The 12,647-nt window shown below is 39.0% G+C and overlaps 1 protein-coding gene across 2 annotated transcripts in view; it reads left to right on the top strand.

Annotated features, from left to right (window-relative positions):
* Positions 1–3,223, top strand: part of ppp2r5a (protein phosphatase 2, regulatory subunit B', alpha isoform) — a 45,353-nt gene extending 42,130 nt beyond the window's left edge. For both annotated transcript variants that reach the window (XM_044376600.1, XM_044376601.1), the window contains 2 exons: positions 251–352; positions 2,365–3,223. In XM_044376600.1, the coding sequence (XP_044232535.1) occupies positions 251–352; positions 2,365–2,617 (355 nt within the window). In that variant the 3' untranslated portion in view covers positions 2,618–3,223. The remainder of the gene's footprint in view (positions 1–250; positions 353–2,364) is intronic.
* The last annotated feature ends 9,424 nt before the right edge of the window (positions 3,224–12,647 follow it).

Below are 12,647 nucleotides of genomic sequence, written 5' to 3'. Positions count from 1 at the left end.
GGTGAAAAGAATTTCATTTGTGGTGCTCAAAGCATTTACAAATGACATCTGAAAAATTCAAAAGCAAAATTCTTTGCCCGGTACGAGTGTATCTGTTGCTGTGGATAATCAACAATGTTCAGTGGAACTAGTCATTGGAAATAGTTTTAACCATTTAAACACTCTTAAGTGATTAAACTGTGTGAGTGCGTCTGTGTCTTACGTTTCATGGTCATGTTACTCATCCAGGTGCATCTCTTTTATGTTGCAGGACAATCGTAGCTCTGGTGTACAATGTGCTGAAGACGTTGATGGAGATGAACTGCACGCTGTTTGATGAATTGACTTCCTCCTATAAAGCAGACCGGCAACGGTGAGTAACAGACACTTGCAGACTTGTTGGGTGAAATAGATTGAACGCTCACAGTGGCTGTCACCCGCTCAAGCAGATGGAAAAAGTTAAAAGTGTAGATTCGGTTTGGTGATGCATATAAGCATGTGAAACCATGATCACGGAGAATTTTCTGTTTATTTGATGGTGCTGAATTGCAGCTGTTTTTTACCTTCTGATGCTGTAGAGATGAAATACAAGTGAAATACAAACTGTTTTGTTAACAGCAGGGCTGAACACTCTGACATGATTGTGGCCCTGGCAGGGTTGTAAACATGAGCTGTGTGAAGTAGGCAGTCGATGCGTACAGTCCGCACGGTTTTGGGCTGTGCACGGATGTCCGCAAAGGGGTCCACACAGACATGGGCGAATGATGAAATTTATCTTATGCAGACCCTCACAGCCACGGAAATCATGAATTGGCCTGAACTGTCAGTGTACTGTAGATTCGTTGTAGTATCTGGTTGCACCACTAGGTGGAGTCTCTTACTGTTCAATGAGATGAACTAACAGGCGTGTTTGCTGATTGTCTGCACTAATTGTAAAACAAATGCACCTCCCTGCCTTCCAAGGAATAAAAACGTTGCAGCTTGCGTCACTCTGCTCACTGAGGCAGTCGTGTTGATGAACACTGACTGCAGCATAAAGTTGTGATTTTCACTGAGTCGTTGTCTGGCAGCTCTCTGGTTTAGCTAGCTATCTGAGGCCCATATTACCATCTTGAACAGAAGCAGTGAGCAGCTGCTCAGTTAACGCAGGCTGGGAGCTGAGTGTCAGACAAGCGGAGAGCAGCCCTGTAGCTGCGGTGTTAACGGTCAGGACAAGCAGGACTCTTAACATGCTCCTAACAAAATCAGAACTTAAGTGTTGAACTGTATAAGCGTCACTCCCCTGCTCTGAGTATAAATGCATTTCAGCGGTGGCGAGTTGGAGCAACATATGTGCATCTCCGGGACATCTGTTCAGGCTGAGCAGCTGTTTCCAGCAGCTGGACTAACGTTAGCAACAGTGAACAACACGCATCACTCATCATATAGATAAGGTATGCGTGTTATTTAACCCTGTCAGACTGACTGTTGGTTGTGGGGAAGACTGGTTTAACTGGTGTTGTTTATTTATTCATTAATGTTACAGGTTATTGAAGGCACTTTTGATTAAGGAAAAATAGGTCACATTAGTTTGAATTGTTAGAAACCTGAATGTCCAACACATCTGGTCTGAACTTATTTATGTCCTCTAATGAAGCTGGAAGTTGTGCAGCTGTTTGCTGTGTTTAATACTTTGGCCAGTTGTTGAATAAACAGCAGAAGACGGGAGTGGGAGCTCCGCAGTTTCAATTGAAGTCATTGTTTTGTGTTATTTAATCTATAATTTAAGTAACTTGGTGTTTATTTGATCTGTTCTTAAAACTCTTAATGAACTCTGGTTTTGTGTCGATCAAAGGTCACATCAGTGGTTCAAAAACAGTTTTATTATGGAAAAACATCCACTATATTTCATAAATTATTAATGATTAATCAGTAATCGATTGTTAACGTGGCCAACTATCGAAATTGCTTAGAATTTGCATCCCTAGTTTCCATAAAAATCACTTTATATAAGAAGAAATGTCCAAACTGTTGATGTAAAGACAGAAGGTCACATTCATCATTAATTGTGATAATGTACAAATATTTTTATGCTACACTTTTTACAAGATGTTCTAACAGTAATAAAATAACTCTGATGAGATTTTTAAACATTGCAGCTGAAACAACCAGATGTTTTTGTAAATGAGAGCAGCAGGCAAATTAATATTTTGGAAGTGAACTGGAGTAAGTAGTTGTTCTCAAACCTTCCTGAGAGAGTTGTCCTAGAGTTCAAAAGGACGACTCATGCAAAAGTACACTGATATAATAGTTAAATAGTTAACAACAATCGGGGAAACTTAACTGCTTTTTTTGGTTTTTGTTTTTAAATGCAAACATAAATAAAAGTATTAAAATGTCTTCCAGGGAGAAGAAGAAGGAGCAAGAGCGTGACGAGCTGTGGAAGAAGCTGGAGGAGCTGAGGCTCAGCAACACCACTCTAGTACAGAACAACAGCCACGGGCTCCAGAGTGTCCAGAACAACAACAACAACAACAACAATAGTAATAATAATAATGACAACCAGGACAAGGCTGCTGACACGGCTGCCGTCACCACAGACGACAAAGATCCTGATGTCACTGAGGCAGCCAATAAGAGCACCCCATGTGCCAAATGACGTCGGACATCAGTTTTTTATTCCCTAACGGTTTGACACCGTGTTCAGGACTGTCAGGGGGAGATTAACGGAGACGGAAAAAACACAAATTACACCTCAGCAGTATATAAAATCTTAGAGTGACTTAGAATGCCAGCATTTCTTTGTCCCAAAAAAAAAAAGAAAAAAAAAAGATACTTCAACTTAAGACTATTTTTGGATGTTACAGTGTGGCTGCAGTATATTGTGTATTTGTCTGATCAAAGATTTATCCTTTCGCATTTAGTTTCTTAACTGAGAATGATTTTCTTTTGTTATATTCATTGTATGATACATGGGAGGGGAGAAAATAATAATGACTTGAATTCAATGTTTCCGATTGTGCTGCACTTAGACAAGCTGAATAGCTATTTAAAGATGTCTATTTTTTAATGTGCTTTTTCTCGTTGCTGCCAACACTTGGGTGCAAACCTTAAGGACGAAGGGAACTGCAGACTTTGGGAGTAATGAGGCAGACGGGACCAGACCCATAATTTAGACATGTAGTTTCCAGAAATGTTTGTATAAAAAAAGGGCTGTTATCAGGACGGTAGAAGACAGTCACCTCCTAGAGATAAACGAGAGGTGCATGGCCAAAAGAAAAAACCCATAAGAATAATAATCTCGGATATAGTTTGATATCTCTATGAATGACTCTAGTTGGGACTGTGGAGTTGAAACTTGTTCACTATTAGAGTAAATGTCATATATGTGAGATTATTTTTGTGTTTCAGGTGTCGGTAAATATTTTTTTATCTGGGTGAAAACATAAAGCTAATACTTGTAACACAACACCCGCTTTTATAAGATTATTTACACTAAAGTATTGAGATGGGGCTTTCAAAGAATGAAATGTTGGAATTAAAGGAATAGTTCAGCATTTTGGGGAACTATTGTTTGTGTATTTGTTTTCTTGCCGAGAGTTAGATGAGAAGATTGGTACAACTCTCATATCTGTACGTTAAATATGAAGCCACCGCCATTAGCCGATTAGCTTAGCTTAGCACACAGCTAGCCTAGCTCTGCCCAAAGGTAACAAAAACAACATACCAGCACCTCTAAAGCTCGCTAATTAACACTTTATATTTTGTTTAAGGCAATTAAAAATAGTTTTGGTCATCGAATAATCAGACAATTATTTTCTCAATTAATTGATGCATTGTTGTCTATAAATTGTCAGAAAAACAGTGAAAATGCCTGTACAGTTTACTATCATGTATGAAAAAGAAAACCGTTAAATCGCCACATTTGAGAACCTGAAAGCAAACTTTTGGCATTTTTGCTTATTTGATATTTAAAATAGTTGCTGATTAATTTTCTGTTGATCAACTAATTGACAAATTGTGGCAGCTCTAACTTCTCCGTTTAATCTGTACAAAAACCAAGTGTAATTGACATGTTACATAACCCCGTTAAACAGTCACTTTTTACCCTGTTATCGTACAGATGAATCAAAGTTCTATAGCACATAAATTCAACTGGTAGGCAGATTTTGTTACCTTTGGACAGAGTGAGAGTGGTGTTAATCTCTTCTAAATCTGCAAGAAAGCAAATGAGTATATTTTCCAAAATGTTGAACTGTTCCTTTAAAGTAGTATATACAGAGTGAAACTATGAGACCTACAGTACTATATTTTTCCAGAGTATTGATGAGGCAAATATTTTTGAATGTTTCATTTTGCAGAATGAATATGATGGGACGCAGGATGCGCTCGAGTGTATATTTGTTGAGTGCATATATGTGTATATGATAGTTTGGAGGTTACTTAAAGGGAAATGCCACTCAATTTAAGATTTTATGTACAGTACATTGTTTCTGTGGTCTAGGAAAGTGCAGTCAGTGCTTAGGAACATGAATTGAAAAGACTTTTCAACAAAGCTGATATTGTGTATCCGTAACCTTACTGAGTTTTTATATCCAAATAAAGCTTATTATGAAGTAGTGATATCAAGAAAATGGACACTTCACACCAGAAGATCCCACAGGATTGTTTTTACAAGTAGACTTTACCATCCATGCCTGTTCACGCTCTCTTTCTCCAGGCTCCATAACCTCACATGCGCTTTTGTTTTCCAGTTTGTGACGTTGGGAGTTGATAAACCTGTTTTCATAAACTTCATTAGACTGCCGTAGATCATGGGGACGACTTCTGAGAGTTTTTAAATTGAATGGTGTTTCCGCTGAACCCGAGTGTCTGCTCTCTACGTTTATGTTCATATTTTAGGTTGAGTCTATCTGATGCCTTTCTGTCAGTACAGCATTCCAATCTCTGTGACGTTAAAAACTGTGTGGGGAACCTGTTTTGTAATCGCAGATCTTATGTAGGTTTCACCATCAAATAAAGTCTATCTTTCTACTCAAAGCGTAACTACCAGTCTCTTTTTCTCCCACCAGTGAGCTGAGTTGTAGTACATCATGTAGGTCAACAGATGGTGCAAGTTATTTTCCTGTCTTTTTTTTCTTCCAACTGTCATCAGCATCAAACTCATGGACCGCTGTAAAGAAATGTTTTTACTCTTGGTCTTCATATGACAGATGTATTTATTTGAAAAATGTAAAATCTTAAATTTCCACCACAGAAATATGTCCTTTCACCAAATCATATATTTTCTACCTTCACTAAACTGTTGAGCTTACAGTAGCAGAGATGTAAATCAACAAGTTATAGAGTAAATCTGTTAAAAGGGTGTATCATTCTGATTAATTTTGCAGTTAAGTAAAGGTGATATGTTTAAGGGAACCACTGCTCAAGAAGATCATGGGAGTGTCTAAATGCTATGTATGTGGAATTTGGTGAACCAAGTTAAAAAATTAACACATTTTTGGAAATAAAGCAAGATTTACTTAAACGGCACTTTTAAAAATATAGTTACAATGTGCCTCACATTAAAAACATCAAGGAAACATCATAGTAACAATGAGATTTATATTTACAGAATAGATACAGGTAATTATGAAACAGAACTAATATCAACAAAACAGAAACATCACTTTAAAAAAGCAAAGGGGGCTTTGAGAAGTTTTTTAAAAGTCTCCTTGGCTGAGGCATCAGACAAATACATTTACTTGATTTCTTATAATTTCATAATGTAAAATATAAAATTTCCACATGAAGACACCCTTTCAGAAAATCCTTACGGTATTTTCCACATAAACAACAGCTGACCCTAATGGCGGAGATGTAAATAAACAAAAATAGCATAGAGTATGTCACTGAAACAGTTTTAATATACTGTTTACTCCTGATACCACCTTTAAAAGGACTGACTTGAAATTAAATTGGGAGTCTTGAGTTTAATATTCCCCATGATGAAGGCTCAGCTGAAGCTCCTGAAACTTACTGCACTTAATTACTTTTTTTACCCTTCATGGGCTGCTTTTTTCCTTTTCTGATTGTATTTGCTTTCATTTTAAAACGTTAGTTTGAAAAAGATGCCTGCCTGCTAAAATCTGTGCAAAAATATTTCACAGATTTTTCTTATTTTCGGTTTTTTGGCAATAAATCAGGTTGGACATACATAGAGAGCTGTATTTTTTCTAGACGCAATGCAGAAACCTTGTGTCATGTAATCGTGTGTAACAATTACTAAAACAATAGAAATCAGTGAATGGCTATTACAGCTCATTTAATTGCAAAAGCACCAGCGTTCACTGATCAATAGCTCTAACATGTAGTTTTAACCAGGTTATTACTGATTTTAACAGAGAAATAGCATTTTATTCTTTAATTGTGTAGGCTTTATTAAATACATTTATTCAAGACATACATACATATATAAAATTGTATTTTTAAAAAATGTTTGGTAAGAAAAAAAAATCCCACAACCCTTTTGCCTCTTCTTTGAAATAGGAAAAAGAATTTCTTGTACACAAAGGGCTTTTGTTTGGTTGAAAACAAAATCATGTCCAGTTCACTCAGGAGAGGTTTGTGCAATCTGTTAGATAAAAGCATTAAAAGCCTCTACTCCTCTCAAGGGATATTCTGTAGTCATGGAGAGATTTTCAACATGTGACAATAAATAACTGGAGCTTTGTCTCAAGTGCTTCTTGATTTGATTAAAATGGAAAGGAGGGAACCAGGAAGGAGATATAATATGAAATAGCCCAAGGCAAATGAAGCAGCAATTTGGCAAAAGACATGGATCTCAGCACAGTGCTTGAGCACTCCTTATGTGGCCGAGTGGACAAGAAGCTCAACCTCTTCAGGGGCAACCTATACAACATATACATATACGAGTGTAAAGCCATATTCAGCATACTTAGCAACAAACAGCACACCTCCTCAAGGGGAAAGGGAAGGAGGGAGAGAGAAATCAAATCACTGGTGCAGAGACAGCGTCACCTCCAGAGGAGATGGAGGAAATAATCGGAGGAGGAGAGAGCAGGCCTAAAAATGCTGTGGGATCACGTGAAAAGAAAGCTGGTCTGCATGCAACGGGCAGAGCATATTTATACGAGCAGGAAAAGAAAAGAGAAAAAAAATCCAGTTTCTTGAGAAACCTCTTCAGATATGCCCAGTAGCTACTAGAAAGCCTGTAGAAGTTTATTAATGCAGCCTGGATGAACCAACATATACCTTCAGAGTGGCAAAGAGGTAAAGAGCTGTGGTGGTCCTCATTCCCGAAGAACTGAACTCCCACAACATCAGTCAGTTCAGGAGCATTGCACTGCTAAACTTTGAAGGAAAGACGTTCTCAGTCAAGGCCAAGAGAATGACAACTTACCTCACGGAAAACGGCTACATTGATACCAGATGCCAGAAAGCAGGAGTGCCGGGCTTCCTAGGATGCATTGAACACTTGTCAATGATGTGGGAGCAAATCCAGATCCAAGCAAGAAAAAAGTGACCTTCACGTGGTGTGGCTAGACCTTGCCAACGTTTATAGATCTGTCCCACACCAAGTCATTCACTTCATGATGGAGTTCATCCACGTCCCAGATTCCATTGGCCTCACAGCAGAGTTTTTAAATGCACTCCACAATTCTCACCACCTACAGTTTTTTGAACCACTGGACTCACTGTTAGAAGAGCTGGTGGTGAAGCGTCTCGTTGTAGAGCCCAAGGACCTTGTCGTTCCATTCATTCAGGCATTTGCATCTCGTAGGTGTAACTGGGGTGAACCTCTGAACCTTCCAACCTTCTCTTTCCAGAAATAGTTTCCATATAAAATTATATACACTTACAGCATATGCCTTTATCTCCTCAATGCCTTTTTCACAGAAGGCATTGAGACATCATTGCACTAGCTCCCTATAACTGAGGCCTCATATAATCCTTTGCTACTTAACAGACTCTGGAAAATAGATATTAATACTTCCTCAGATCTGATTTGGCACACTATATGGTCAAATATATATATTTGTATTGGCACTATTCTTCATATGGTTTGGCAGCGTCCAGAGGTTAATAGATTTTGGGAAAATGTCTGAAGTATCTTTCACTCACAGTGCCTGCTATTACCCTGATGCCCCCCCTAGCGACAGGCTTGTCTGACATAGGGCAAACTCCAGCTGCTGATTCAGTCCATCACCCTGGGTTAAAGCAGGAGAAGTCTAGATTAGTCCTGGAGCTAAGAGGGTGAGGAAGTGAGGAATGCACATGTCCCTGTCCTAATAGGCCAGAAGTGGCAGGCAAACACAGAGGTCGACAAGGCCGTTAGCAGACTGCAACATCAGGAGATCATCGGTCGTCTGACTTGCACCCTGCAAGTCAGACGAGCAGGGCTTGGCTAGGGAGAAACTCTACGCCTTTGGTCCAAGGCCACAAAAAAGAATGGAAAGCCTTGGTCGTAGAAGAGGTGACAGGGGCAGAGCAGGAGCAATGCAAAATCAAGGCAGTGTCGCAAAGTCAACAGGGAAGACCACATGGCAGGGCACTCTTAACAGATCGGTCTGCTTGGCTGACATATGGAGGATCCCACAAGCCAGATTTAGTTTCCTACTTAGGGTGACCTATGACACTCTGCCATGCCCCAGAAATCTCCATCAGTTGTTTGGCAAGTAGAAGAGTTGCTCCCTCTGCAACACCACCGGTGTTAGCCTACAACATATGCTGTCAGGGTGCAAGATAGTGTTGATGCAGGGGCGCCACAGATGGCAGCACAACCATGTCATGAAGAAGCTGGCTGAAGTTTTGGAAACCTGCAGGTAAACCACAAACAACAACCAGCCTATAGCCGAAAAAACACGTCATCCAGTTAATCAGGCCTGGATAGAGCAGGGGAAAAACACAGGCTTGTAAGGCCTTCCAAGACTCCTTCATACACAGCTGCATTTCCCTCCTGAGATCACGACAGCACCACTCCGACTGGACATAGTGCTTTGGTCTGTTGTTGCCAAGACTACTCCACTCACTGAGCTCACCATCTCTTGGGAGGAGGGAATGCAGGCTGCCCACAAGCATTGAGGACAAAATACTCAGACCTGGCTGCTGAGTGCAGGGAGGCAGGTTGGACTACAATCATCTACCCCATGGAAGTAGGCTGTCGGGGCCTCATCACCACATCAACATAGCAGCTGCTTCAGGATGTAGGTGTAACTGGGGTGAACCTCCGAAGACCAACAAAAGTCCTCGCTGAGGAAGTGAAGAAGGGCAGCTTTTGGCTCCGGCTGAGAAGGACAGATAAGAATTGGGAGCAGCCAATAAGAAAGGGCAGCTGCAGGGGTTGGCAGGGAGACATCCTTGTCACTGCTCCACCACCAGGAGATGTTCCGGGGTTGAAGGAGCGAGACATCAATGAACCGTGGTCCCCTGCAGCTGACCCCATGGCACTGTTGGAGGCGCGACAGGCAGGAATGTCTAGCCGGATAACACCCACCTGTACAATCTAATGTTCCTTCCCAGATAAACACAGAGTTGGCAGCGTGTTTTCATTGTGCCCGGGTTTCCAGTCATAGCCCTGTTATACAATACAACACAACAAAATACATACCTCATACACTGATTATGTTTATGTTGCCATTGAGGACACAGAGGTCATGTAATCTTGTTGTTGTCTGGGCATATGTTAACGTTTTATGATTTAATGATACACAGTGTTTTTTAAAGGCAGATACCAATATTATTTTAACTCTGTTTTTATATTTCACTTTTTTAAGGTCGAGAAAAATGAAAAAATATACGCATATACACATCATCCCCATCAGAAATTATTCCTGGCTGAGTAGAGAACACTTTTATCTAGGGGTGGAGGGACTGCTTGTACTTAATGTACGAGTATTTCTGCAAGGCAGGTATGTGGATTTAATTTAAAATTCTCAAAAGCCAAGGACTCCATGTGATCTGAAGGTGTTTTTAGTATTTTTATACTCTGGTTGCTTCATTCATAGAACTTCATCACACTCAAAACAGTGGCTTTTGAAACCAGTAACATCATTACTTGCTGTATTGTATTGCTGTAACAGAGCCATCATTAATGATATCAACAAGTTCCACTTGCGCTTTTTTTTAATGACAAGTCACAATGTTTTTTTGCGAGAAGCATGTGAATCTATGTAAGTTAGGAGCAATAAAGAAAGTGAGGTTGTTTTTGGCTTCTAAACGAGGATGGGGGTGGGTGGGGGGTTAATCTGTTTTTTTTATACCTTTACTTATTCAGGGAAGTTTCACTGAGAGGCAGCCTCTCTTTTACATGAACAGCTTGACCACACTCACACAGTTACACAAATTCACACCTTTTTTGTTTTTTTGTTTGCTTCATTTAATGCTTCTAAAGCTTCACTTAACAAGCAATGAACCTTTTTCACAGCAGTCATTGTGATGTGTCACAGTGGGACAAGCACAGGTATTCACAATGACTCAGTTTTATTAAAATGTACCAGAAGTCATGACACTGAACCACCTGAGCTCTTTCTACTGTGATAATGATGTCTAAATGCCTACTGTGAAAAAGGCCTATTATGAAATTCTCTGTTGGATTTTTGGCATCATTGTGCCTGTGACAGAGTGTCATTATGGGTAATTTGATGGCACAGTTGTGAGGTACCAATTCAAATTATTAATATAAGGGTACAGCTTACTGAGGGACACTAAAATCTGTAGGCTACATATTGAGTATATTGAGTGCACAAATTTAGTCGGATCGAATTATTTATTGTCTGTATATGGAAAGGGAAGAACAGTCCACCCCCCATTACCCTTGTTTTCCTCCAGTGAACCCTCTCCACCGCCACCCTCCAACCCCTGACATGATGAACACAGACACACTCCCAACCCCATCCCCCTGCTACACAAGAATCTCGTGACCATTATAGACATAAACCAACAGTGTTTAGACACAAAGGAATTAGATAATTATTTTAATTTCCTCCATCATCCATGATGATATCCACAGAAATAGCAGAGTATACATAAAATATATATATATATATATATGAAGCAACCAAAGAATATACATATAGTATAAATTTATAATATTCTAAACAAACAAGCAAGCAGGCAAATACATGAAAACATAACTGAAAAAGACAGTTAATCACAAACATTTATAATAAAACACTACAAAACATTTTCTCTAATAGCTTTGACCAGCAAATATTTTTTGTTTTGGCATAATGTAATCGTGCTGCAGAAAGTTCCAGCTGTGCAATATCCCAGTAAGAAGAGAACCGTTCCCTCATTGACAGTGCATGTGGTAGTTTCCAGTGACAAGAATATGAAGAATATTGCCAATATAAATATATATATTTGACCATATAGCGTGCCAAATCAGATCTGAGGAAGTATTAATATCTATCCTCCAGAGTCTGTTAAGTGGCAAAGGTTTATATGAGGCCTCAGTTATAGGGAACTAGTGCAATGATGTCTAAATGCCTTCTGTGAAAAAGGCATTGAGGAGATGAAGGCATATGCTATAATTATATATAATTTTATATGGAAACTATTTCTGGAAAGAGAAGGTTGGAAGGGTCAGATGGAAAGATTTAGTAGGGTTTTTATACAGAAAATTGAAAACATATTTTATGATCACCATTTTTTTAAAGACTGAAATGTATTTAAATCTTTTTATGGGTATGAGATAGGAGTAGAAGTAATAGTTAAAAAAAATAAAAAATATGACTCCTGCGCACTTATAGTAAATGTATTAAATAACTAGGCTACATTTAGGTTGCTCGACGGAAACATATCTATTTAAGCTAACTAGTTCAGTTCCCGTTCAAAACGTGCCTGTTCGGAACTGGCTGATTGCTTTGCCTCTGACTGCTTCGTCAACGCATAATTAATACTGTTGATGTGAGGTATGAATGAGTATTTGCACCAACAACATGAAAGAAACTATCATTCTATTATACACAGATGTTAAGAACTGTAATAGTGAATCTTTTGTCATTTCAAGTATAATGAGGGCTGCATTTAAAAAATAAAATACAGAACAGAGAGCTTTTTAAAAAGTGTGCATCTAAAATAAAAACCTAAAATAAATTGGATCGATCATAGTGGGCTCTGAGATTGTTTATTTTCTGTGTCTTCAGTTTGGATCATTTGGGTGGGTATGTTTGCTCAAAAGATTTGTGCTTATATGAGACATACTGGTTTTTGAACTGCCTGTGAGAAGTAGCCTCAGAGTCTGTCCATCATTGATTAAAAGCTCTGTTTTTGCTTTTTACTTTTCTATTTTTAGAGCACACCATAAGAAAAGATTTTTCTCAAGCCGAGCTGATACTAAAAGGTGACGTGAAAACACTGCAGACCACTGACTGGTCATTTATCTCATTCACAGGCTTTCTGTTTCAGAGAAAGCTTTCCATCACTCTCTCTCTCTCTCTCAGCTGCAGTGCTTGAAACAGCATTCACACATAAGGAAAAACACTGATCTGTCCTGTTATTCTCTGTATTTACTGTTGCATTTGTTGGATGTAATGAATGAATGAAAAGGAGAAATACAGAGGAGGAAAATGAAACAGAAACCAAGAGTGTCTGTCTCCACAGTAAATCACCTGTTGAGTGTTTGATGGTTGTTTATTTGTGCTTTAGAATGTAACTGCCGAGAAACAATCAGAAAAGAACATTTT

This window comes from Thunnus albacares, chromosome 16, assembly GCF_914725855.1.
Source record: "Thunnus albacares chromosome 16, fThuAlb1.1, whole genome shotgun sequence".
In the NCBI taxonomy this organism is placed as follows: Eukaryota; Metazoa; Chordata; class Actinopteri; order Scombriformes; family Scombridae; genus Thunnus; species Thunnus albacares.
Note: the sequence above shows the minus strand (reverse complement) of the source record. Positions and strands in the feature narration are given on the sequence as shown.